The 26370-nt window shown below is 53.0% G+C and overlaps 1 protein-coding gene across 1 annotated transcript in view; it reads left to right on the forward strand.

The window, feature by feature from the left end:
• Positions 1-1914, forward strand: part of PARP1 (poly(ADP-ribose) polymerase 1) — a 37893-nt gene extending 35979 nt beyond the window's left edge. The window contains exons 21-23 of the mRNA XM_047077136.1: positions 422-483; positions 1041-1155; positions 1401-1914. Of these exons, the coding sequence (XP_046933092.1) occupies positions 422-483; positions 1041-1155; positions 1401-1482 (259 nt within the window). The 3' untranslated portion in view covers positions 1483-1914. The remainder of the gene's footprint in view (positions 1-421; positions 484-1040; positions 1156-1400) is intronic.
• The last annotated feature ends 24456 nt before the right edge of the window (positions 1915-26370 follow it).

The following is a 26370-nucleotide window of genomic DNA, read 5'->3' on the forward strand; positions in this document are numbered from 1 at the left end:
TCCATCCCAGTTTCAAGTACCCCGCAGAGAAAATCTGGTGGGTCCCGTGTGGGTCGGGCGTCAGCCTTGATTCTGCGGACGTCACACGGAAAGCAGGGTTCGGTAATGAGCTGGGGGCCTGGGGATCGTGGCCCGGGCAGAGAAGCCTCGAGAGCGGCCGGCCGCGGCTCTAGACAGACCCTCTCCTTCGTAGTGGCCCCGGAGCCGTGGTCGCGGACGCAGTCGATGCACGAAAAGCACACCCTTGCTTTCTGAAGCCGGGCTGGGAGGGAGCTCCGGCAGCGAAGGCGCGCTGGGTTCTCGGGGCGCTTGTCGGTTCTCAGGGCGCTTGTCGGTTCTCACGTGGCTTCCCACCGGTCAGACTGTTGGGGTGGGAGCCCTCGGGCCGTGGAGGCCGCTGACACTGACCTCTCCTGAATAGGTACGAGCTGAAGCATGCCGCGCATATCAGCAAGTTACCCAAGGGCAAGCACAGTGTTAAAGGTAGGGTGGCTCCGAAACTGCCCCGGGCGCCTGGGACACCACCGGGAGGGCGCTTTCTCCCCCCAGAAGGCTGTGTTCCCGTAGCTTGTTGTAGAAACTCCGCTCACGCTCTGTGGCTGGCGTCGCAGACGGCAAAGGAGGGTCTTGGCGCGGGCGGCAGCAGGCAGGGGCATTGGGTTCTGACCTGACTCCGCTGCGGCTCGAGGGCGTCTCGTGACCTCTCATCACACAGTGGGGTTTGGGGCGTCTTGGATCGCGCGGCTCATGGCCCCTGATGATTTGGGGCCTCCACCTGCCAGGCGGAAGTGACTGCAGTTCTGCTCAGCGGAAAGAGGATCCGGGGGGGTGGGGGGGCTGTTCTTGAACTCGGTAAGGCTCGTGCCCCTGGAACGTGGCATGTAACCTACAGGCTTCTCTATCCAGAAGAAGGACAGAGCACGGAATTTCCGTGTGGCTTTAAAACGAGCGCATAGACCCAACGTAACATGGACCGCCTCTCCTGGAAACATTTTCCGCCTCTGTCCTCACAAACCATATCACTCCGGCCTTCTCTGCAGGTTTGGGCAAGACGACCCCCGACCCTTCAGCTAGCATCACCATGGATGGCGTAGAAGTTCCCCTTGGGACGGGTATCCCGTCGGGCGTTAACGATACCTGTCTGCTGTATAACGAGTATCCTTTTCCGCGTGGGCCGTGGGCCACGCTGTCCATGCAGGGGGCAGCGGTCCCTCACGCGCCCAGCGTCCCGGGCGCAGCCTGACCGGAGACCCTCCGGCCGACATGCCCTCGGCGGCCTGCCCTGGGGGAGAGAACGGGCGCTCCGTGTCCGGGGGGCCTGGTCTGCGGGGTGTGACCTTGGCAGCCGCGGGCGCTCGCTCCGTCGTGAGACCGTGTGCTCCTTGACGCACCCCCTCCAGGTACATTGTGTACGACGTCGCTCAGGTAAATCTGAAGTACCTGCTGAAGCTCAAGTTCAACTTCAAGACGTCCCTGTGGTGAGCCCGGGGACGTGTGGCCGAGGCGCAGCCGGAGGCGGGGGCCGGTGCGCCCCCGCTCGGCGGCCGAGAGCGCGAACCTTCCTAAATCCCCTCAGAAAGGATTCTCTGTGAGCGTTTGGTCACGTGTGAAACGATGTTCCTAGCTTTTCAAACCCCTTGTTTGTGTGGGTCTGGGGGTGGGACGGGCGGTGGGGTCCTGCCAGCCAGAAGCCGGGTGGCGACAGCTGACGATACACGAGAGGCTGGGGCCAGGTATTCGTCCAGACTAGTCCCGCGGGAAGAGCCAGGCCCGGTCAGAACGTCTGCCTTACTGGTTTCCCCAGGGGAGGAAAGAATAATCTTCCGCCACTTCTAAGCGTCTGCCTTTAGTTCGGGTTTTGGAAAAATGTTAAGCGTTTATTTTGAGGTAAAAATAAAAACTAATTTCATACTACTTAGATTTTCTTTATTTTGCATCAGTTGCCTTTCTTTTTTAGACCTTTGTCCCCCCTTCCCCGCCCCCCCGTGTGTGAGTTCTGTGGGGAGACCAGGAGGAGGGAGATCAACAATTTCTTCTTATACTTACACCAAAAAAAAAAAAAGTGCTTTCCTTTTCTAGAGACACCCGGACGGGGAAGCTCTTAGAATCTGTAGCGTAGAGGGGCCGGGGGGGCTCGGTCGGTGAAGCGTCTGCCTTCAGCTCAGGTCGTGATCTCACCGTTCGTGAGTTCGAGCCCCACGTGGGGCTCTGTGCGGACAGCTCGGAGCCTGGAACCTGCTTTGGATTCTGCGTCTCCTTCTCTCTCCGTCCCTCCCCTGTTCGTGCTCTCTCTCTCTCTCTCTCTCAAAAATAAATAAACATTAAAAATAGAGCGTAGCGACTTAACAGCTGCATTTGAAATTCCCGAACCTCCCGCAAGCACCCCGTCTGGCGAGTGGAGACTATCACTGACACCCCCAAGGGCTCGTCGTAACTCTCAAAGCGGGACCAGCTTCTGCGTCTGTGTCCGCGCGTTTGGTCTCATTCTGGCTACAATCTGGTTACCGTTCACGGTACAAGGTCCGCGAAGACCGGAGGGGACTTGGTGCCTGTGTCCGTGGGACCCCGGAACGGCCTGGGCGGTGCCCCGTCCAAGTGGCCGAAGAGCAAACTCCAGACGTCGGAAGGCGGCTTGCTTTCTCTGGCGGTGGACCCGTCGCAGGGCGGGAAGTGCCGGTGGCCTGCGGCTCCGACCCACGGGGCGTGCGGAAGTGATGCTGGAGGTGGGGGGGGGGAGGGCCGTGACACATGGACCTCCGACGGAAGGAGAACAGGGAGTGGGCGGCGCGGGGACCGCGGTCTGAAACCTTGGGTTAGACACGGGTCTGGTGAGGGAGACGGCGCAGGGGTCCTCCGCGACGGCAGAGACGCGAAGCAGGTGTTCCCGGAGCTGAGCTACACGGAGCCACGGTAATGGGCTGTGTGTGGCCGGGGCTGTGTCCCGCGGTAGCCGCCGTCGTGACTCCACACGGTTACCTGAGGGCCACGCGAGCAAGTCAACTTGATAACAGTAGAGTCCTCGACCAGCCGAAAGCCCTTGGCGCCTTTGACCAGAGGCCCGCTGCCGATGAGAGCCATTCAGTCAGGCCCCGCTTCCTGGATCCCGACTGTTCTGTGTCCTCGGCACCCCGGGCGGCCCAGGGAAAGGCAGTTTTACCCTCACGGTCCTTGATGGGACAGAGTAGTTTCAGGCTGGAGTGACTGCTCAAGGGGTTCCCTGTAATCAGCACTGGTGGTGGTGTTTTTTTTTTTTAAGGGGATGTTAGGTCTGATAGGATTTATTTATTTTTAATGTTTGGGAGAGACCGAGCAGAAGCAGGAGAGAGGCAGAGAGAGGGAGACCCAGAATCCGCAGCAGGCTCCAGGCTCCGAGCTGTCAGCACAGAGCCCGACACGGGGCTCGAACCCACAGACATTGAGAGCATGCCCTGAGCCGAAGTCAGACGTTAACCCACGGAGCCCCCCAGGCGCCCGGTCATAACTGAGGTCTTCAAGAGATTTGCGTTTTGGAATTCACGTTTTTTTCTGTAAGGGAACCTGCTATGTTCTCCGGTATTTATAGTTTGGGTGTCTTTCCTCCCTTAGAAAACAGGTCCCAACCCAGGGTGGAGCTAAGTGCATCCTGGTGGTTAAGCCTTTCACAGAAACCCAAGGGGACCGCACCCCACGGTTTGCCCTTTTTCCTGGCTGAGGACCAGTCTCTAAAGTGGGTAATCTGGGGGCACCTGGGTGGCTCCGTCGGTAAAGCGTCCGACTCTTGGTTTCGGCTCAGGTCATGATCTCACGGTTCGTGGGATCGAGCCCCACGTCGGGCTCTGTGCTGACGGTGCAGAGCCTGCTTGGGATTCTCTCCCTCTCTGCCCTTCCCCTGCCCATGCTGTCTCTCTCCCTCTCTGTCTCCCCCCCTCTCACACACACACTCTCAAAATAAACTTTAAAAAAAAAAGTGATGGGGCGTCTGGGTAGCTCAGCTGCTTAAGTGTCCGACTTCGGCTGAGGTCATGATCTTCCAGTTCGTGGGTTCGAGCCCCGCGTCGGGCTCTGCACTGACAGCCTGGAGCCTGCTTCGGATTCTGTGTCTCCCTCTCTGTGCCCCTCCCCCACTCATGCTCTGTCTCTCAAAACTAAACATGAAAAAAAATTAACAATAAAAACGGACTCCTGTCTGTTGGTATCTATAAATGTTTAGGTAGGTCTGTCTGTAACCCCGGATTCCTCACCTCGTAGCTCAATGCATTTTCAACTCAGGACCTTTGGAGAACCAGTGACAGGTTCCATGTGGGGAAACGGAGGCAGGACTCCAGGTGTGCTCCTGGGGGTCGCCTGAGCCACGGCCCCGGCCTGGCCCTTTAACCAAGTCTTCCTCATTGACCAAAAAGATGACTCGAGCCATTCAGAATCCCTGAACTCTTTGGGTGCCTACCTGTTCGAGTTGTTTGTTCAAGATTTTATTAAAAAAAAAAATGTTTAAGTTGTCTCTACACCCAACGTGAGGCTCGAACTCACAACCCTGAGGTCAAAAGTCTGACGCTCCACCGACACAGCCAGCCGGGCGCCCCCTTTGAGTTGTTCTGAGAATGGGTGTGCTGATCCCCGCGAAAGATTCGGTGCGGTTCCTGACCCTGATGCGCCCTCCGTGCGTCTCCGCCGTTTCCGCTGAAATCCCAGCCCAGGTCTGGCCGCGGCGTGAGTCCACGCAAGAAGCTCCGGAGGGAAGAGGGGAAGCCGGGGACCAGGACAAAGACACCGGCCCCCGTGCTTCGTAGGGGGGACTTGGACGGTCTTGGGAGGAAGAGCCCAAGGCTGGGAAGGGGCCACGGGCGCCCCTTCCGTCCGTCACGAAGCCTCGCCGTGACCCTGGCCCTCCCGCCCCGCGTGGCACCGTCCCCGTCCGCCTCCCCGCGTCCGCCTTGACTGACGGGACCAGTCCCCGCCACTGGCCTCACCAGGCCGGCCCCGCTTCCGGGAGGCAGGCCCTGCCAGGGCTCAGAATAGCCCAGCCGCCGCCTCAGCAGATGGCCGGGCTAATTTTAGCCGTGTGGTGCTCACCCAGGGACCCGCCGGGCTTTGGAGATTTGAATAAGCCGGTGCGCCGCTTCGCTCCGCAGCCGGCAGCAAAGCTTTGAGTTGTTGTGACCCGCGTGTCCGCCCAGCGCTTTCCCGGCATCCCAGAAAGACGGTCTTTGCGGGATTCTGTTTGCTCTGAGCCAACAAGGGCCCGAACTACAGAGCCAGCGGGCAGGGAGGCCCGTGGGGCGCTGGGGACGAGCCTGGAGCCCGAGCGCCGGTGGGGGCGCGGGGGTGGGAAGCAGGGTCCTGCCTCGCTGTCCCCGCTCACAGGCAGGCGGCGGGGTCCTCGGGGTCCTGGGCGCGCGGGCTCTCTCGGCAAAAGGAAAGAAGAAAGCCGATTCTCTTTCTCTAGCCCCCCCACCCCCCACCCCCTACCCCCGGTTCCTTCTCTGGGCCACATCTGGCCGATGGGCTGCGTCTTCCGGCCGCGGAAGGACCGACCAGGAAGAAATCGGCCACAGGTGGCAGCAAGGACCCGGTGACAACCTAGTGTGGAGTCGGCAGCTGTGGAAACTGAGGCTCAAGGAAGTAGCAGACTCTGCCCGGGGTCCCCACGCAGGTCAGGACGGAGCTGTTTTGGGGCGCCTGCGGGGGCTCAGTCGGTTAAGCGTCCGGCTCTTGATTTCGGCTCAGGTCACGATCCCACGGTTCGTGGGTTCGAGGCCCGCGTTAGCGCGGAGCCTGCTTGAGATCGTCTCTCTCCCTCTCCACCCCTCCCCCTGCCCAAAATAAGTAAACGTAAAAAAAAGAATTGAGCTGGTTTTTCCAGCGTGATGTTCCTCACGAGTCCCCTTCGGACCGACCCCCCGTCCCCCCCCCCCACTCCCAGAGGGTGAAGAGCCAGCCCCGTGTGGCCCGGAGGCCCGCGTCGCGGCTGTCTCGGCCCCTCTCTCGGCCGATGACTAGCCCCTGGAGGACGATGAGGACAGAGCCAATGGCAGGAGAGTGAGGAGCCCGGGATCCGGTCCGCGGCCTCCTCCGCTGGGTCCGTGAGCTCCTAGAAGGTGCTTCGCGGTCATCGGTGCTGGGGTTCTAATTCGGCTCTGTTCTCGGGGCTTTCCCTTCACGCTGCCAAGCGGCCGACAGCAGGGAAGGAGACAGTCGCCCCCTCGTCGTTCTCTTTCTCCCGAAAAAAAAGGGAAAAAAGAGACTTTTCTCCGTTGGTCCCCGGGGACTGATAGGCCAGGTCGGGCCACACGCCCGAGCCCCAGCCGCAAGGGAGGTGGATGTGGGGTGTCGGGCCTCAGCAGCCCGTTTGGGCCGAGGCGGGCCCCTCCAGCAAGGACCGAGGCGGCGCACGGGGGCGGAGTGGGCGCAGAGGTTCCAGGCTCTGAGCTGTCAGCCCAGAGCCCGACGTGGGGCTCAAACCCACGAACCACGAGATCAATGACCTGAGCCAAAGTGGGACACTTAACTGACTGAGCCACCCAGGTGCCCCAAAACATTTTTTTTTTAATTTTTTTTTTTTAACGTTTATTTTTGAGACAGAGAGAGACAGAGCATGAACAGAGGAGGGGCAGAGAGAGAGGGAGACACAGAATCAGAAGCAGGCTCCAGGCTCTGAGCCATCAGCCCAGAGCCCGACGCGGGGCTCGAACTCACGGACCGCGAGATCGTGACCTGAGCTGAAGTCGGACGCTTAACCGACTGAGCCACCCAGGCGCCCCAAAACATTTTTTTAAAAATAGGGGCGCCTGGGTTAAGCATCCCACTTTGGCTCAGGTCATGACATCACAGTTCGTGAGTTCGAGCCCCACGTCGGGCTCTGTGCTGACAGCTAGGAGCCTGGAACCTGCTTCGGATTCTGTGTCTCCCTCTCTCTGCCCCTCCCCTGCTCATGCTCTGTCTCTGTCTCTCCCAAAAATAAACATTAAAAAAAATTTGGGGCAGGGAGCACCTGGGTGGCTCAGTCAGTTGAGCATCCGACTTCAGCTCAGGTCACGATCTCACGGTCTGTGAGTTCGAGCCCCGTGTCGGGCTCTGGGCTGACAGCTAGGAGCCTGGAACCTGCTTCGGATTCTGTGTCTCCCTCTCTGTCCGCCCCTCCCCTGCTCATGCCCTGTCTCTCTGTCAAAAATAAACATTAAAAAAAATTTTTTTTAAATAAATAAATATGGAGCGTCTGGTTGGCTCAGTCAGAGCATGTAACTTGACCTCAGGGTTGTGAGTTCAAGCCCCATTTGGGGCGTGGAACCTACTTATAAAATAGAATAAGAGGGGCGCCTGGGTGGCGCAGTGGGTTAAGCGTCCGACTTCAGCCAGGTCACGATCTCGCGGTCCGTGAGTTCGAGCCCCGCGTCAGGCTCTGGGCTGATGGCTTAGAGCCTGGAGCCTGTTTCCAATTCTGTGTCTCCCTCTCTCTCTGCCCCTCCCCCGTTCATGCTCTGTCTCTCTCTGTCCCAAAAATAAATAAACGTTGAAAAAAAAAATTTAAAAAAAAATAAAATAAAATAGAATAAGATAACATAAAAAATTAAATAGTTCAGCAAGGGAACCTTTCTCCTGCCCCCGGAAGAAAAGTCCGGGTCTCTTTCCTTCCATAAAAGACAAATGGCCTTTCACACCCCACGATGACCCTGAGATTCAAACACAGTTTCGGCTTCTCCCCAGGCACTGACCCCTGACCTGGCGGGAGGTTCTCAGAGGCCTGGGACTCTTCTCAGACTGTTTCCCCTGCACACGTGCTGTGTTTTGAGGTCTCCCTCCTAACTTCAATCTTAACACCCCATTGCACACCATTTCATTCCACCCTCGCTCCAACCCTGTGACGTAGACATTACTGTCCACGGTCTCCAGGTGGGAAACTGAGGCACAGCTGAGTCACTTGCCAAAGGCCGCACAGTCACGTACACGACGGGGCTAAGTTCCGGACATGCCTTTCATTGCCCGAACCCTACAGGCCGTGCTGGACGGGCAGACCGAGCGACAACCCCCGTCACCTACCCCGGCAGCCGATGAAAGTTGGGTTCAGTCTTTTGTACAAAGGAAGGATTATCGCACCTCCGGGCAATCTTCTGGGGGGGGGGGGGGGGGGAAATGCTCTGTATCTTAGTTGTGGTATCAGAGTCACTGAGTTGCTCATTTTAAGTAGATGCTTTTGGGGGCGCCTGGGTGGCTCAGTCGGTTGAGCGTCCGACTTCGGCAAGAGGTCATGCCTCTGAATGGAGCGAGCACCGGGTTTGCCCTCTTCTGACCTCCTCGTAGCCTGAAGGGTGGGGGGCCCGACCCGGTGACCCCCGGGGGTGAGACTGTGGTCCCCGCCACACTGCCTGGACCTGGCTGGTCCAGCCGGGAGCCCCGGACAGCGCGCCGACCCCCACGTCCCCCTTCTTCTTCATCTGTAAAGTGGGGCTCACGGCACCTGTTCATGGAGCTCTTCCAAGGACTGGTGGGTGTTTTTCCTCTCCAGTTTTCGTGACTTAGTAGGTACCAAGGACTTAGATCGGTGCCCGGTACGCAGTTACTGGCGTGGGGCCACGGCAGCCAGACCCACGTGGCTTCGGAAAGTCTCCCCGACACCCGGTCATCACGGAGCCCTTCCGGCCCCCCACGTACCCCTCTCGGCGGCCTCCGTCCGTGTCAAACGTTTCAAGCATTACACTTGCTCATCAGACCGTCTGCACGTATTAACTTTATTACAATTAGAGTTAGATGTAGAATTAGTTCAATACCGCGTCTTAGGTTTCCGAAAATCTGTGTGGTACAGCGCGATGCAATTCTGTGGGAAAAACATTTAACTGTACGTGCCTAGAAGAGAAAAAAAAAAAAAAAAGATCAAGAAGACAACCCCCCCAAAATGTAAAAACGTCACTCTCCGGCTGGTGGACTGATGGGGGATTTTTAATCTTTGGGGTTTTTCAGGGTTTTTCACAAGAAGGCTTTCGATTCAGGTCATAGAAACAAATGAATGTTTTGATTTTTTTTTTTTTAAGCTTATTCATTTGTGAGAGACAGTGAGTGAACGGGGGAGGGGCAGAGAGAGAGGGAGACCCAGAATCCGAAGCGGGCTCCAGGCTCCGAGCTATCAGTGCGGAGCCCGACGCGGGGCTCGAACTCACAGACCGTGAGATCACGACCTGAGCCGAAGTCGGACGCTCCACCGACTGAGCCCCCCAGGCCCCCCAACAATGAATGTTTTTAACATGGCTGGGGAGTCTCTGTGTTCCGGCCACGCTCTCCTCGCCCCTGCACTCGGTCCCCACTATCCCAGTCTCTCCTGAGTTTTCCCCAAGGCAGGCCTGAGACAGAAGACACTGGCGGGGGCAGAGGGCACCACGGTGGCTCTCTGCTGGGGCCTCCTTCACCTGCTGCCCCCCCCCCACCGGGGCCCATTAGCACCTGCGGGGCTTCACCCCCAAGAGGCTCCTGGCCCTTAGCCCCAGAACGCTGCCTGACAGAGGGCTGTGGCCTCGGTGCCCGAGACAACTCCTTCTAGGCCTCGCGCCTGGGCACCGCCCGCTGGAGAGACATTTTTCTGCACTTCCAAAGCACCGTCGTCTTTTCCGACTGGGAGGATGAGTTTTACAGAGGGAAAGGCCCACCTGGTCGAGGGTGGACCCCGAGGCGGGGGAATCGGTGAGCTCTCCGGCTGATGGAGAATAAGGGACAGCCCAAGAGGGGCGAGTCCCCACTGTGAGACCTTGACAAGCTCCAGGAGCTGAGGCCACGTCCCCCAGATGGGCCCTGAGTGCTGACGCTTACCGGCTCGCATGATGAAAACTCTCAAAATGAAAAAGCGCCGATTTGTTCGTCCTTAATAGAGGCAAGAAGGAGCAAAGCAGGGGTGTCCGGGCCCCCTCCTCCGCTCCCCGAGGGGTGGAGGGGTGGAGGCCCCCGGGGAGGGGCGAAGCCTGCGCCCAGCCTGGCCAAGGGTGTGCTGGGCCTGGGCAGTGGGAAGTCCAGAACGGAGTCCCCAGCAGAGTCCCCTTCACCTTAGAAGTCCCCGTCCTGAGTGACCCCCGAAAAGGTGGATTGAAACCCAGGACGTCGCCCGTGAGGGTGCAGTGAACCCACCGGCCCCTGGGTGCCCCGGCAGAATGATGCGTGGGGCACAGAGGGAGCAGTGGCTGAGCCTGAACGTTCTCTCCACACCCCCTGCCGGTGCCCAACGGGACTAAGGGGCGGCACGGGGTCAACCCGGCACCTCTTCCGGGCCAGGACAGACGCCCGGACCCAGTTTGGTTGGGTTTGATTTTGAATGTTTATTTACTTATTTTGACAGAATCCCAAGCAGGCTCTGTGCCGACTGACGCGGGGCTCGAACTCAGGAACCGTGAGATCATGACCTGAGCCGAAACGGAGAGCCCGATGCTTCGACTGAGCCGCTCGGGCCCCGGGCCCCAGTTTTTAAACACCTTGGCTCCGTTGATATTCTGCCCCAGGTGCTCAGCTGAGGCATTTCAAGGGCAAGGAACCACCTGTCTTAAGAGTTTTCCCCCCTTGATCTACGGAGCTACCGGACTGAGAAAGCCATTTTACATCCTGAAGCCTGTAAGCACTTCCTTCTCCGTTTCGAAGAGAAAATCGTTTCGAGAAATGATTTCAGGGGTGCCTGGCTGGCTCAGTCGGTGGAGCATGTGACTCTTGATCTTGGGGTTGCGAGTTCGAGCCCCACATTGGGTGTGGAGATTACTTAAAGATAAAATCTTAAAAAAAAGAAGACGAGGAAGAAGAAGGAAAAGGAAGAAATGATTTTATAGAAAATCTTTAAAAAGACCTAAGTCAAATGTTTAAATATAGCCTGTTCTTTGTCATTCCGAGAAACCCTCTCGGAATCACCATCTTGGAAAGAGCTCGTATTTAATGAAATGGAAAGCAAATAAATTAAGGGACTGAAATGAAATAAGGCTTCTCAACCTTGACACTATGAACATTTGGGGCTGGATAATTTTTGTAACGGAGCGGGGGCCGTTAACAGCATTCCTGGCCTCCACTCACTGATGCCAAGGGCATACGTACACTGCCTTTGGTGACAGTCACAAATGTCCCCTGGGGGGACAAAGCCACTGCATCAGATGACTGCAGCCACGGTCAAAGCCTCATCTTCCCTGTGAATCAAGTCATGAGCCACAATCACCCAGTTAAGCTGCTTCAGAATCCCTGACCCACAGAAACGGTGAACTCATAGACTCTACACGATAAGTAAAATTTATAATACACACTTGATACAATGTATAACGTGCACAAAGTTCTTGGGGGTGTTTATTGTGCTGCCATAAATAATCAAGTCAGCGGGCACATGAGCTGTTCAAAGGAAAAGAAGCGTCCTCACGTTTCTTCAGCTTCTCAGGAGGCACCTGACCCCAAACCTTGTTTAAGAACCCCGATCTGGGCCAGCCTCCCTGCCAGTGTAAAAATCCTTTGCACAACACGCCTGAGCGCTGGTCAGCCTCGCGGTGCTTGAATAGTCCACTGCCTCCTAAGGTCACTCCGTTCACCGTTAAAAAATGCGGCTGTACTGAACCGAGCCAAAGTCTGCTGCCTGAGCTCCCGGCCCTGAGGCTGACCAGTTTTTTCAGGTTTCCTTACCAGTTCCTGGAGCCCTATCAAAACTTAAGCTTCTCTGTGCCCTCCTCCCCCTCTCTCTCTTCTCCCTCCCCCCACCCCAATCCCTACTCACCTGTTGATCTGCCTTTCCTGGACTGTTTCCTTCAAGGCCCCTTTAGTGTCCGTGAAATCCAACAGGATACTTCCCTTGGCTCCTTTGAAACAGGTCCGGCCCCACTACTTCCAAAGCCGGCCACCGTGGCTCAGAAACAAAACAGACGCAGGAGAAACCACAGGGCAACGAACCTCTTCCCAGAACGCGCGCAACCAGGTGGATGCGGGATTTTCATTGGCCGAGAGCTCGTGCAGTAGGAGGTGCCTGCTGGCGCTCATTGGCTCAGGTGGCACGGCCCGCCCCACTCTCACTGGCTAACTGCACGGCCCGCTCTCATTGGCTCAGGTGGCACAGTTCGGCCCGCTCTCATTGGCTCACTGCACGGCCCACTCTCATTGGCTCAGGTGGTACGGCTCAGCCCGCTCTCATTGGCTCACCGTGCCCGCCTGGTGGGCACTCTCCGAGCAGGGGAAGGAAGGTTACGACAAAAATACTGTGCAAGTTTGGGAGGTGGGGGCTGTGATTTAAAAGAAAAACGTTTCTTTTTTTTTTTTAACATTTATTTATTATTGAGAGACAGAGACACAGAGCGTGAGCAGGGGAGGGGTAGAGACAGGGGGAGACACAGGATCTGAAGTAGGATCCAGGCTCTGAGCTGTCAACACAGAGCTGGACGCCGGGCTCGAACTCACAAACTGCAAGATCATGACCTGAGCCGAAGTCGGTCACTTAACCAACTGAGCCACCCAGGCGCCCCAAGAAAAACGTTTCTAAAGACAAGTAACTTTACAGTGAGTTAGTGCTATGCGGGACGGCATCATCTAAGAGTGTGCACATACACTCTCCTACTTAGAAACTGACCAAATTAAAAGCGTTTGTCTCTCCCAAAAAGCCATAACAAGGTAGTATTGTTTTAAGTGTTTGTTTTGTATTTGTTTATTTATTTTTGAGAGAGAGAGAGAGAGAGAGGGAGACACAGAATCCGAAGCAGGCTCCAGGCTCTGAGCTGTCAGCACAGAGCTCGACATGGGGCTGGAACTCAGGAACCGTGAGATCATGACCCGAGCTGAAGTGGGACGCTTAACGACTGAGCCACCCAGGCGCCCCGATGTTTATTTTTGAGAGAGAGAGGCTGCGAGCAGGAGAGGGGCGGGGGGGGGGGGGGCAGAGGATCCGGAGCAGGGTCTGCAGTGACAGCAGTGAGCTCGATGTGGGGCTCTAACTCATGAATCATGAGATCGTGACCTGAGCCAAAGTCAGATGCTCAACCTACTGAGCCACGCAGGTGCCCCCATAACAATTACTTGCAGATGCCTCGTGCTCTTTGGCCACCTCTGATAAACTTGATAAACCATCAAAAACAGTGGGTATGCCTGCCTGTGTGTTTCTCCATTGCAGACTGAGATCCCAGCAGTCAGGACCCACGTTCTGTTTATCTTTATTCCTCGGGCCTCCATGTACGGTTAATGAGTTTGTACACCGCACAAGGGGGATGCCCAGCCAGGGGGATGAATGAGGGCTGAAAATCCAGCTTGCTCTTCCCTAATCAAGCTCCACGACTCGGGGTTGTGTCTACCCAGTACCCAGAGGAGTGTACTTCTTCTATTTTATCTGACCTATAAGTTCTCCTCATTCCCCAGTAGCGCTCGGTGACTCCTCATCTCCTGCACATCGTGGGATCCCAATAAATGTTTGCTGAAACAGGGAATAAGTCAAGGAGAGAATCAACGGACGGGGCGCCTGGGTGGCTCTGTCGGTTAAGCGTCTGACTCCGGCTCAGGTCGCTGTCTCGAAGTTCATGAGCGCATTGGGCTCGCTTCTGTCAGCATAGAGACCGCTTCAGATCCTCTGTCCCCCCCCATCTCTCCCCCTCCCCCACTTGCCCTCTGTCTCTAAAAAATAAATAAACATTAAAGAAGAAGAAGAAGAAAATACAACATGAGAACAGAGGACGAGAGGGGAATAAAAAGCCAGAGCTAGCGGCAGCCTGGGTGGCTCACTGGTGGAGCATGAGACTCCTGATCTCGGGGTCATGTGTTCAAGCCCCACGTTGTGCATAGAGCTTACTTTAAAGAAATTAAAATTTTTTTAATTTAAAGAATTTTTTTTTCAACATTTATTTATTTTTGGGACAGAGAGAGACAGAGCATGAACGGGGGAGGGGCAGAGAGAGGGAGACACAGAATCGGAAACGGGCTCCAGGCTCTGAGCCATCAGCCCAGAGCCTGATGCGGGGCTCGAACTCCCGGACCGCGAGATCGTGACCTGGCTGAAGTCGGACGCTTAACCGACTGCGCCACCCAGGCGCCCCAAAATTTTTTTAATTTAAAAAATAGCCAGGGTGCCCGGCTGGCAGTGGAGCATGTGACTTTTTTTTTTTTTCTTAATCTTTATTTATTTTGAGAGAGAGACAGAGTGTGAGCAGGGGAGAAACTGAGGGGAGGGAGGCCCAGAATCCGAAGCAGGCTCCAGGCCCCGAGCTGTCAGCAGAGAGCCCGACGAGGGGTTCGAACTCCTGAACCGTGAATTCATGACCTGAGCCGAAGTCGGACGCTTAACCGACTGAGCCACCCAGGCGCCCTGAGCACGCGACTCTTGATCGCATTCAGAGTTGTGAGTTCGAGCCCCATGTTGGGTGTAGAGATCACTTACAAATAAAATCTTTAAAGAAAAAAAAAAAAAGCCAAGAACTAAATATAGACAAAAATCCATATACCTCGTTGGGGAAGAAATTATGCTTTAGAAGAGGAATTCGAATAATGCAGGAAGAAATGAATAACTTTGAGAGGACAAAAATGCTGGCGGCCAACGGAGATGCAACGTGGTTCCTGGACACAGAGGCCCAGGGGAAGGATTAGAGCTAAAGGGCTAAGGTCACAGGAGGAAGACAAGTTCCAGGCCCGGGGGTGGGAGCCAGGGAATGCACAAATAGTTATTAAATACCCATGTGTTTGCTCATGCCTGTGACACCATAAAGCCAAGAACGCTTGCAACCAAAGAACAAGGTAGGTCTCCTCTCTGGAAGTGCTCTGGAGAGCACTCTGTCCTGCACATAAGATCCATGCAATAAATATGGGTGGGATCAAGCAGGACCAATACATGATCAAGGAGCCAACACAGCATGAGCGGGGGCAGGGCAGAGAGGGGGACAGAATCCGAGGCAGCTCCAGGCTCCGAGCCATCAGCACAGAGCCCAGTGCGCAGCTCGAACCCACGAACCAAGAGATCATGATCTGAGCTGAAGTGGGTGCTCAATCGACTGAGCCACCCAGGAGCCCCTTAGTATTATTTTTTTAAATGTTTATTTTTTAGAGAGAGAGACAGAGACAGACATAGCAGGAGCGGGGGAGGGGCAGAGGGAGAGGGAGACCCAGAATCCAAAGCAGGCTCCAGGCTCCAAGCTGTCAGCACACAGCCCAACGTGGGGCTCGAACTCATGGATGTTGATATCATGACCTGAGGTGAAATTGGACGCTCAACCGACTGAGCCACTCAAGTGCCCCTATATTTTTAAATTAATCAATGAGCACTTGCAAAGCTTGTGCTCGTTCTGTTGACAGACTGGAGCCATTCCAGCCACTCTGGGACGAGGAACATAAGTTTACTGGCTGTGCGATCCTAGAAAGTTCCGTAAACTCTCGGTACGTTAGTAAAATGAGGGATAATAACACCGCTGCTCTTGATGGGTTATACGAATTAAGCGAGAAAAGTGTAGGTAGCGTTAGATAGTGACTAATGCGTAGCAGGTAATCTGTAAATGGTAACGGCTGGCGATTATATAAATGCAAAATAACCATTTCCACAGGCCTGCAGATAGTCTAAGGCTTAAAATCAAATGGGCCAGAAAAGAAGGAAACAAAATAACCAACAACTACCAAATAACAACGAAATAACCAAAGCGAGCTACTAGTAACATTTTGGTACATTTCTTTCTGGTCTGCTTTTTTTTTTTTTTTTTTTTAATGTTTATTTTTTTATTTTGAGAGAGACAGAAAGAGGGCGCACGCATGCACGAGTAGGGAAGGAGCAGACAGAGGGACAGAGGATCTGAAGCGGGCTCCGTGCTGACAGCACAGAGCCCCACGTGAGGCTCGAACTCATGAACCGTGAGATCATGGTCTGAGCCAAAGTTGGCCGCTCAACCAACTGAGCCACCCAGGCGCTCCAGTTAGCAGTTTTTATGTTTCTTTTTAATTTTTTTTAATGTTTATTTATTTTTGAGACAGACAGACTGCAAGAGGGGAGGGGCAGAGAGAGAGGGAGACCCAGAATCCGAAGCAGGCTCTGGGCTCCGAGCTGTCAGCACGGAGCCCGACGCGGGGCTCGAAACCGCAAACCGTGAGATCATGACCTGAGCCGAAGTCGGGCGCTTAAGCAGGCGCCCCTCTGGAAGGAATTCCTTAAAATCCACCTTTGATTCATTCTACGATATATTTGGAGGTCTGTCCACGTACAGTCTCTGAGCTCTTTCTGTCATCTAGCCCTTCAGTCCTGCAGAAACGCCCGTGTTGTTGGGGACTGAAGTGACCGTTTGCTCGGGCACTGTTCCTCTCCACCCTGTTCTGTGATCTGCAGGCCCGTGGGCACCGTCTGATTCACCTTTGCTCTCTCGGCTCCAAGCAAGTACCTGGCGTCGGGGCGGGACCCAGGACGTGCTGGCCGAATGCGTGACCGAGCGGGGATGCGGGTCTCAAAGACCAAGGAGATCATTTTTTTTTTAATTTTTTTTAACGTTTATTTATTTTTGAGACAGAGAGAGACAGAGCATGAACGGGGGGAGGGACAGAGAGAGAGGGAGACACAGAATCGGAAGCAGGCTCCAGGCTCTGAGCCATCAGGCCAGAGCCCGACATGGGGCTCGAACTCACGGACCGCGAGATCGTGACCTGAGCTGAAGTCGGAGGCTTAACCGACTGAGCCACCCAGGCGCCCCCCCAAGGAGATCATTTTAACACCATTCGGCCAGCCTTGTTCTGAAGTGGACAGCTTCTCTCTTCTATTTTTGCTTGCGCACACACAGCAAAACTGAATCGTGCCCAGATTATGCCATTCATTTCTACATGACCTTGGCTCATTTCCCCCAGAGGGACGTTTTGGGTGCTAGACAGGTGCACACTAGGGATCAGATGGCCTGGTTAGGCATCCTAGGCCAGCACTCACGGCCCATGCCCTTTCAAACCTCTTTGCCTTACACCGGAGTCCACATCCCACCTGCAGGGCCTAGAGAAGCCCCCTTTTCAGTTTCGACTCCAGCATCATCCCCTCCGAAGCCTTTCCCGACCCTAACTACACCCCCACCCCACACGGTGGGCATTGCGTCCTGTGTTTGCACATTCTGTTTGCTCCTGTCCCGCTCACTGGATGGGAAGCTTCCAGCAGACACGGCCTTTTCTGTCCTCCGTGCCTTGTACCTAGGACGTGCGCCATAAATGTGCCTTGAATGAAAACGGATGTGATCTGGGGCAAGTTACTTGACGTTTCTGGGCCTTGGCTCGTCCAGCTACAAAGTGGTGATAATGACACGTGGGATGTGAGTGTCCTCCCTGAAAACGTATATTCGCTCACACAACGTGAGGGCTTCCTTATGTCGTGCCCGCGTCATCCAGATCCAAAAATCACTGTCTTCCCTTCAGCCGTATTTACTGAGGGGATAAGCGTATCGGGCAATCACCCAGAACCGATGAGGCCGCCCAGGAGTCCTGCACGTCGGGTGATACCACCAGCCGGTCACTTAAGAGCACGTGAGACGCTCTAAGTATCTTACTTTTCTATTTTCCATTTCAATCCAACCAAGTAGGTTGAATTATAACCATCATTTCACACAAGGAAATGAGGCCTAGAGAGGTAAAGTCACCTGTCCGAGGTGTGGGAGTCGGTTACACTGAGGGCCCTCAATGAACCGTGCGTCCCAGGATGTACTCCCCTCGTCCGGCATCTGAGCTGACCCGTGGCTCGCCTTAACGAAGAGGATGTGGGCAGAAGTGACTCTGGGCCAGTGCCAGCCTCCCGGTAGCTTCTGCTGTTGTGTTCTTGGAAGCACTGAGGCACCAGTAAGAAATCTGGCGCTTCTGGGGCGCCTGGGGGGGGCTCCGTCGGTTAAGCGTCAGACTTCGGCTCAGGTCATCATCTCACGGTTCGCGGGTTCGAGCCCCGCGTCAGGCTCTATGCTGACAGCTCGGAGCTGGAGCCTGCTTCGGATTCTGTGTCTCCCTCTCTCTCTGCCCCTCCCCAGCTCCTGCTCTGTTCTCTCTCTCAAAAACAAACATTAAAAAAAGAATCTTTTGGGGCGCCTGGGTGGCGCAGTCGGTTAAGCGTCGACTTCAGCCAGGTCACGATCTCGCGGTCCGTGAGTTCGAGCCCCGCGTCGGGCTCTGGGCTGATGGCTCGGAGCCTGGAGCCTGTTTCCGATTCTGTGTCTCCCTCTCTCTCTGCCCCTCCCCCGTTCATGCTCTGTCTCTCTCTGTCCCAAAAATAAATAAACGTTGAAAAAAAAAAATTTAAAAAAAAAAAAAAATAAAATAAATAAAAAATAAAAAAAGAATCTTTTTTTTCGAAGAAATCTGCTCCTGCTGGAGAGGCCCAGTGTGGAGACAACCAGGAGGGGGAGAGGCCCTGAGCCTGAGCCTGCCTGGAAAGAGGGTGGGGGTCTCATAATTCGATAATCGAATGTACTGCAACATGATTTTACTTAACTCTACTAGAAACATCGACCAGAGAGCCTCAGCTCTGAATTACAAGAAAACCCAGACGTAGGATCCTCATGCTACTAGATCAGTGAGCTGAGGACCACCCAGCGCCCCTGCTGATGTGACAGCAGGTGTATCTACCTGGGGGGCAGCGGATAACGGATACGGTCAGTGTTTACTCAGGACGAACAGAATTATCCAAAAGCCAAGCGGAGACCTGACACGTTCCGGGAAAGGTGATCTCAACAGAAACAAAGTCATGTTTACTGGAGTTGTCTTTTTTTTTGTTTTGCTCACTGATCGAGGGTGTCCTTGCACGCCGGGGACACATACGTGACCTGAAGGGATAGTCCTTCTGGGTTAGAATCCAAAAGCCACTGGGTTGAGCCGTCCAGTCCTTCCGGTTTGGAAGCTGTGGTGACAAGAAACCCCTCCTTGGGTCGCTGTGGTCTCGTGGGCTCCCCTCGTGGATGTCCCCCGATTCCTGTAGAAAATTCTGGACAATGACAGTGTGTTTGTGTGTGTGGAGGGAGTAGGTCTTTCCACTTTCCCTCCCTATGGGATAACCTATCATAACGTCTTCATAGTCTGTTACACGAGGTACCTGGTGGAAGAGATCGCGTTATTCCACGTTATTCCTTCGAGGAAGTGTTGTTTTTCCTTAGTCCGAGCTCCATGTCACAGACTGAGAAACAGAGACCTTCATAAGTCCCCTGGGGTCCACTGAGCATAGTCTTTAGAAGTCGTGTCTCAGAAACACGGCAAACACCATGTGGCTCCTTCTGGGTACAATTTAGGGGAAGGGGACACAGGAGAGGGGGCAGGGGGCTGGTCTGCGTGCTGGGATGTGGGCCCGCTGTCTTACCTGTGTGGCCTCACGCAGAGCTCACTTCAGCCCTGGGAAATGGCTTTAATGATCCCTTCTCTGTTGTGTTTCATTTTGTTTGAACCAAACAACACTTGGGGTGCCTGGGGGGCTCTGGGTTGTGGGATCGAGCCCTGAGTTGGGCTCTGCGCTGAGCACGGAGCCTGCTTGGGATTCTCTCTCTCTCCTTCCCTCTGCGCCTCCCCCATTCACGCTCTCCAGTGAAATAAACTTAAAAAATAATAGTCAAATAAAGTTGCCCGGCAGAGTGTCTTTGACTTTGCATTTCCATTAAGTGGCTTAGAAAAGCATTCCGTAAAAAGTGACCACCAAAGATTTTCAATGGCAAAAAAAGCCAAAAAGTCCAAAATTAAGGTTTTTCTTCTAACAGCCTTATTGAGATAGAATTCGTATACAAGTCGCCTGTTTACGAGGTACAATTTTAAACAGTTCAATGGTTTTTGGTAGAGTTGTGCCAACATCACTACAATTTTAGACCCTCCTCGTCACTCCCAGAAGAAACCGTATTCCCTTTACCAGTTATTCTCAGTTCTACCTCCCCACCCCCGCCCAGCACCCATCCCATCAATGATCTGCTGTCTCTGTAGATTTACTTATTCTGGACATTTCTTATAAATGGAGTCATACAGGGACGCCTGGGTGGCTCAGTCAGTTAAGTGTCTGACTCTTGGTTTTGGCTCGGGTCACCATCTTGCGGTTTGTTGAGTTCGAGCCCCGTATCGGGCTCTCTGCTGTCAGCACAGAACCCGCTTTGGATCCTCTGTCCCTCTCTCGCGCGGCCCCTCCCCCACTCATTCTCAATCAAAAATAAATAAATAAATTTAATATAAATATATGGAGTTGTGTAATATGTGGTCTTTTGTGACTGCCTTCTTTCACTTAGCATGTTTTTTTTTTTATTTTTTTTTTTATTTTTTTTTCAACGTTTATTTATTTTTGGGACAGAGAGAGACAGAGCATGAATGGGGGAGGGGCAGAGAGAGAGGGAGACACAGAATCGGAAACAGGCTCCAGGCTCTGAGCCATCAGCCCAGAGCCTGACGCGGGGCTCGAACTCACGGACCGCGAGATCGTGACCTGGCCGAAGTCGGACGCTTAACCGACTGCGCCACCCAGGCGCCCCTCACTTAGCATGTTTTTAAGGTTCAGCTATGTTGTAGTACGTATTAGTACTGAATTTCTGAATAATATTCATTTTATGGACATAGCTTTTAAAAATAGCTGCTTTTATTATAAAATAAGAATTTCACTGTAGAAAAGTGATACAGATATAAAGAAAATAAAAATCACCCATAATGCCACCATCCAGGGATAACCACCATTGGATACCTGTTGTTCTGGATTTTAGTTTATGCATATATATTTGTAAATGGAATCATACTGCGTGCACTGTTTCTGCAACACGGTTTTTTTTTATTGTTGTAAAGTGTGCATAATCTACACTTTACCATTGTAACCTTTTTTTAATTTGTTTTTAAAAAATGCTTATTTAGGGGCGCCTGGGTGGCGCAGTCGGTTAGGCGTCCGACTTCAGCCAGGTCACGATCTCGCGGTCCGGGAGTTCGAGCCCCGCGTCAGGCTCTGGGCTGATGGCTCAGAGCCTGGAGCCTGTTTCAGATTCTGTGTCTCCCTCTCTCTCTCTGCCCCTCCCCCGTTCATGCTCTGTCTCTCTCTGTCCCAAAAATAAATAAACGTTGAAAAAAAAATTAAAAAAAAAATGCTTATTTATTTAAAGAGTCAGAGCATAAGCAAGGGGGGCAGGGCAGAGAGAGAAAGAGAGAGAGAGAGAGAGAGGGAGAGAGAGAGAGAGGGAGGCACAGAATCTGAAACAGGCTCCAGGCTCTGAGCTGTGAGCACAGAGTCCGACATGGGGCTCAAACCCACAAACTGTGAGATCGTGACCGGAGCCGAAGTTGGACACTTAACCGACTAAGCCACCCGACTAAGCCAGCCCCAAGATTTCATTTTTTTAATGTTTATGTATTTATTTGTGAGGGGGGAAGGGGCAGAGAGAGAGAGAGGGAGGGAGAGAGAGAATCCCAAGCAGGCTCTGCGTCATCAGCGCAGAGCCCGACATGGGGCTCGAACTCACGAACTGTGAGATCAAGACCCGAGCCGAAACCAAGAGCTGGACGCTTAATCGACTGAGCCACCTGGGCGCCCATAAAGATTTTAAGTAATCTCTATGCCGAACGTGGGGTTCGAACTCACAACCCCCGAGACCAAGAGTCGCACATTCCACGGACTGAGCCCCCACTTGAACCACTTTTAGGCGCACGGCTCAGTGGCGTTCCGCAATTCACACTGCCCTGCGACCGTCACCACCGCCATCCACCTCCAGAACTTTCTCATCCTTCCAAACTGACACTCAGTACCCGCTGCACGCCAACCCCGATTCCTCCCTCCCCCTGGCAACCACAGTTCTCCCTCCTGTCTCTGTGAACGTGTCAACTCTAGGTACTTCGTAGAAGGAAATCCTCCAATATTTGTCTTTTCGCGACTGGCTTATTTTACGCAGCATAATGTCTTCAAAGTTCATCCCCGTGGTAGCATACGTGAGAACTTCTCTGCTTGTGGAGATCGATATTCCATTTTGTGTCCACACCACGTTGTTTATCCACTCTCCATGGACGGACCGTTGGCTCGCTTCTGCCTCCGGACTACTGTCTTGACTACTGTGAACAGAGCCACTACGAACACGGCGTACAAGTACCTCCGGTCTTTTGGGGGTACGCCCAGGCGTGGAACTGCAGGATCATACGGAAATTGTGTGTGTAATCTTTTAAGCAACGACCACAGAGGCCGCGCCACTGTACATTCCCCTCCGCCGCGGACAGGAGTTCGAATTTCTCCACGACTTTGCCAGCGCGTTTTATCTTTTTGGTCCTAGTCACCCTGGTGGGTGTGGAGGGGTATCTCATTGTGATTTTGACTCGCATTTCCCTAATGACTATGCAGTTGCGCATCTTTTCTTTTTTTAAAAATTTTTTTTTCAACGTTTATTTTTGGGACAGAGAGAGACAGAGCATGAACGGGGGAGGGGCAGAGAGAGAGGGAGACACAGAATCGGAAACAGGCTCCAGGCTCTGAGCCATCAGCCCAGAGCCTGACACGGGGCTCGAACTCCCGGACCGCGAGATCGTGACCTGGCTGAAGTCGGACGCTTAACCGACTGCGCCACCCAGGCGCCCCAGTTGAGCATCTTTTCATGTGCTTATTGGTCTGTTATATCTCTGTTTGGATCCTTTGCAGTTTGGAATTGGGTTGTCATTTTATTATCAAGCTGTAAGGCTTCTTTATACGTAGTTTGGATGTACGATTTGCAATTATAATCTGCCACTCTGAGGACTGTCTTTTTGTATTCTTGATCCTGCCTTTTTTTAAGTTTTTATTTATTTCTTGGCGGGGGGGAGGGGCAGAGAGAGAAGGCGAGAGACAGAATCCCAAGCAGGCTCTGCACTGTCAGAGCAGAGCCCAATGTGGGGCTCGATCCCAGGAATCACGAGACCATGACCTGAGCCGCAATCAAGAGTCGGACGCTCAACTCACTGAGCCCCTCGGGTGCCCCGCGATAGTGCCCTCTGAAGCATGCGAGTTTACACGGCAATCACTCAGTGTTTGATAAATGGGTGATGGGACTGGGAAGACTCAAACCCGGTATGTCTAAAATGCAGCTCTATTGACTTTTCTTGTGTTGTATTTTTACCCAGAGTTTTTGATGAGTTTAGTGTCCTTGTCCGAATGTTAGTTTTTCTGTTTCTAATGGAGGCAATGACAGCCTTGTGATGGGTGTGTTACCGTCACACCCCAGGGGGAGAAACTGAGGCAGGGAGAGAGTGGACCAGACTCCTGATTCCCTCACCTGGATGTTGTCCTTGAGCAACTTTCCAGCTTGTTGGGAAAACTGAGCAAGCCGATGACTACAAACTCTCTTTCATAAATATCCAATACAGAAGCTCACTGAGAATAATAGTTTAGTGCCTTGCTTGTGGTCACACAGCTAATACAGGTAAATCTGGGACTGGGATATAGCTTCAGGCTTCAGAGTATGAGGAGACCCATTTACGGCTTTTGTTTAAAATGCAGATTATGGGGCGCCTGGGTGGCTCAGTCGGTTGAGCTTCCGACTTCGGCTCAGGTCATGATCCCACGGTCTGTGAGTTCGAGCCCTGCGTCGGGCTCTGTGCTGACGGCTCGGAGCCTGGAGCCTGCTTCGGATTCTGGGTCTCCCTCTCTGACCCTCCCCCGTTCACGCTCTGTCTCTCTCTGTCTCAAAAATAAATAAACATTAAAAAAATTAAAAAAAAAATAAAATGCAGATTATCAGCTCTATATAGAAAACCTGAAAGACTCCACCAAAAAACTTCTGGAACTGATAAATGAATTGAGTAAAATCGCAGGATACAAAATCAATGTGCAGAAATCGGTTGCATTTCTATATACCGATAATGAAACAGCAGGAAGAGAAAATAAGGAAACAATCCCACTTACAACTGCACCAGAAAGAATAAGATACCTAGGAATAAACCTAACCAAAGAGGGGAAAGACCTGTACTCTGAAAACTGTAAAATACGGATATGTCTCGGGGCGCCTGGGGGGCTCAGTCGGTTAAGCGTCTGACTTCCGCTCAGGTCCTGATCTCACGGCTCGTGAGTTCGAGCCCCACGTTGGGGAGGGGGGGCTCTGCCCGTAACCCACTGGCATTCTGTCTCTGTCTCTCTCAAAAAGGAAATACACATTAAAAATTGTTTTTAAATAAATAAAATACGGATATGTCTTTATTGAAAACACAAAGAAACAGACTTTCCATGCTCATGGAAGAACAAATATTGTTAAAATGTCTATACGTCCCAAAGCAATCTACACATTTCATGCTACCACGAAAATACCAGCAGCATTTTTCACAGAGCTAGAACTAACAATCCTGAACCTCGTATGGAACCACAAAAGCCAAAGTAATGTAGGAAAAGAAGAGCAAAGCAGGAGGCATCACGATTTGGGACTTCGAGCTGTGTTACAAGGCTGTAGTCATCGAAACTGTATGGTACCGACACAAAAACAGACACAAGGAACAGGACAGAAAACCCAGAAGTAGACCCACAACTATATGGTCAACTACTCTTCGACACAGCGGAAAAGAATATTCAGTGGGAAAAAGACCGACTCTTCAGCAAATGGTGCTGGGAAAACTGGACAGCGACACGCAGAATGGATCTGGACCACTATCTTACCCCACATACAAAAATAAATTCACAAGGGACTGAAGACCTAAACGTGAGACCCGAAACCATAACACCCTACCACAGAACACAGGCAGTAATGTCTCTGACATCGGCTGTAGCAACGTTTCTCTATTTGTTTCCTGAAGCAACAGAAATAAAAGCAAAAATAAGCTACGGGACTACGTCAAAATAAAGAGCTTCTGCACAGCGAAGGAAACAACAAAACTGAAAGGCAGCCTAGGGAATGGGAGAGGATATTTGCAAATGACATACGAGATAAAGGATATTCACATACACACACCAGGGAATATTATTCAGCCATAAATAAAGAATGAAGACTTACCATTTGCGATAACGTGGACGGAGCTAGAGTGTATTATGCTGAACAAGTCAGAGAAAAAAAAATACCGTATGCTTTCGCTCATTTGTGCAATTTAAGAAACAAAACAAACAGGAAAAGGGACAAACCAAGAAACAGACTCTTAACTACGGAGAACATACTACTGGTCACCAGAGGGGAGGTGGTGGGGGATGGGGGAGATAGGACATGGGGATTAGGGAGGGCACTTGTTGTGATGAGCGCTGGGTGATGTCCGGAAGCGTTGAATCACTATGCTGTACGTCTGAAACTATATAACACTGTACGTTCACTATACTGGAATTTTAAAAAATGATAGTAAATAAAGTTTGAAAAACAAGAACTGGGGCGCCTGGGTGGCTCAGTCGGTTAAGCGTCGGACTTTGGCTCAGGTCCCGACCTCCAGGCTCGTGAGTTCGAGCCCCCTGTCGGGTTCTGTCCTGACAACCTAGAGCCTGCTGCCGATTCTGTGTCTCTGTCTCTCTCTGCCCCTTCCCCACTCTCGCTCTCCCTCTCAAAAATAAATTTAAAAATAAACATTAAAAAAATTAAAAAACGAACACCAAACTGCAGATTATCAGAGGCAGGGCCTCAAGTTACTTAAACAGCAGCCTTGCGTTGGTCCAATGATACTCTGACCACAGGTTTACTTTCCCAAAGGCGGTTTCCCTCACTCCCCTTCTCAGATCTGACCTCTTAAACTCCTCTCCACACTGACATGACTTTGACCATAGGGATGCACGCCTTTCGACTTCTTAGAGGGCCCATCAGAACGTGTCTAAGAAGGCACAGGAGGGGTTAAATCAGTGACCTAAGGATTATTTTCTAAAACTGAATTTTTCACCCTGTCTGCTCACACTCTGCCCCCTTCCTCCCCCCCGGCAAGCTGGCAGCACCCGGTTTCCAAGGCACAGGCTGGTGGTGATACTCAAGCAAAGTGGCAGCGACAGCTAACATTGGAGTCAAAATGTGTCACCAACTAGGAGAACGCCTTTATCTACCAGCTCATTTAATCCGCAAAGCAACCTTGTTATTATCTGCACTTGTCAGGGGCGAGTGTGACTGCACAGAGACTTAAGGTAAGAAACAAACCAGCCGGGGATTATACAACTAGCAGCCGGAACCCCAAGCAGGTTTTCAGGGCTCCGGAGCCCATCCTCGGAACCTCTAGCAGGACTCGTGCAGGCAGGCATCTCTCCCCTCTTTGGCCGGCCGGCCCCACGGAGCGTTTTCACCACCACCACCGCCCCCCCCCCCCCCCAAAACGAGACTGGACTGGTTTCCAAGACTGTCACCTTGTCACAGGGCCATCCATCGCCCCCATTTTTGTTCTCCAACACAAATGCAAGCATGTCACCCCTATCTTTGCCAAGCCCACTCCCCCATTGCCCCGGTGCAAGTCCGAGGGCTTCCTCGGCCCGGCCTCCGAGCGCTGATCCGGCCTCACCTGTCTACCACGCCTCCGCTTCTAGTTCCTGGAAGTCACCCGTGTCGTCTTTCCATTACCCCTTCTGCGCACCCCTCCCCCACCCCCACGACCCCCGGA

This window comes from Lynx rufus, unplaced genomic scaffold (genome assembly GCF_022079265.1).
Source record: "Lynx rufus isolate CCGP_SWC_20201006 ecotype Redwood Valley unplaced genomic scaffold, mLynRuf1.p SCAF_15, whole genome shotgun sequence".
NCBI classification, from domain to species: domain Eukaryota; kingdom Metazoa; phylum Chordata; class Mammalia; order Carnivora; family Felidae; genus Lynx; species Lynx rufus.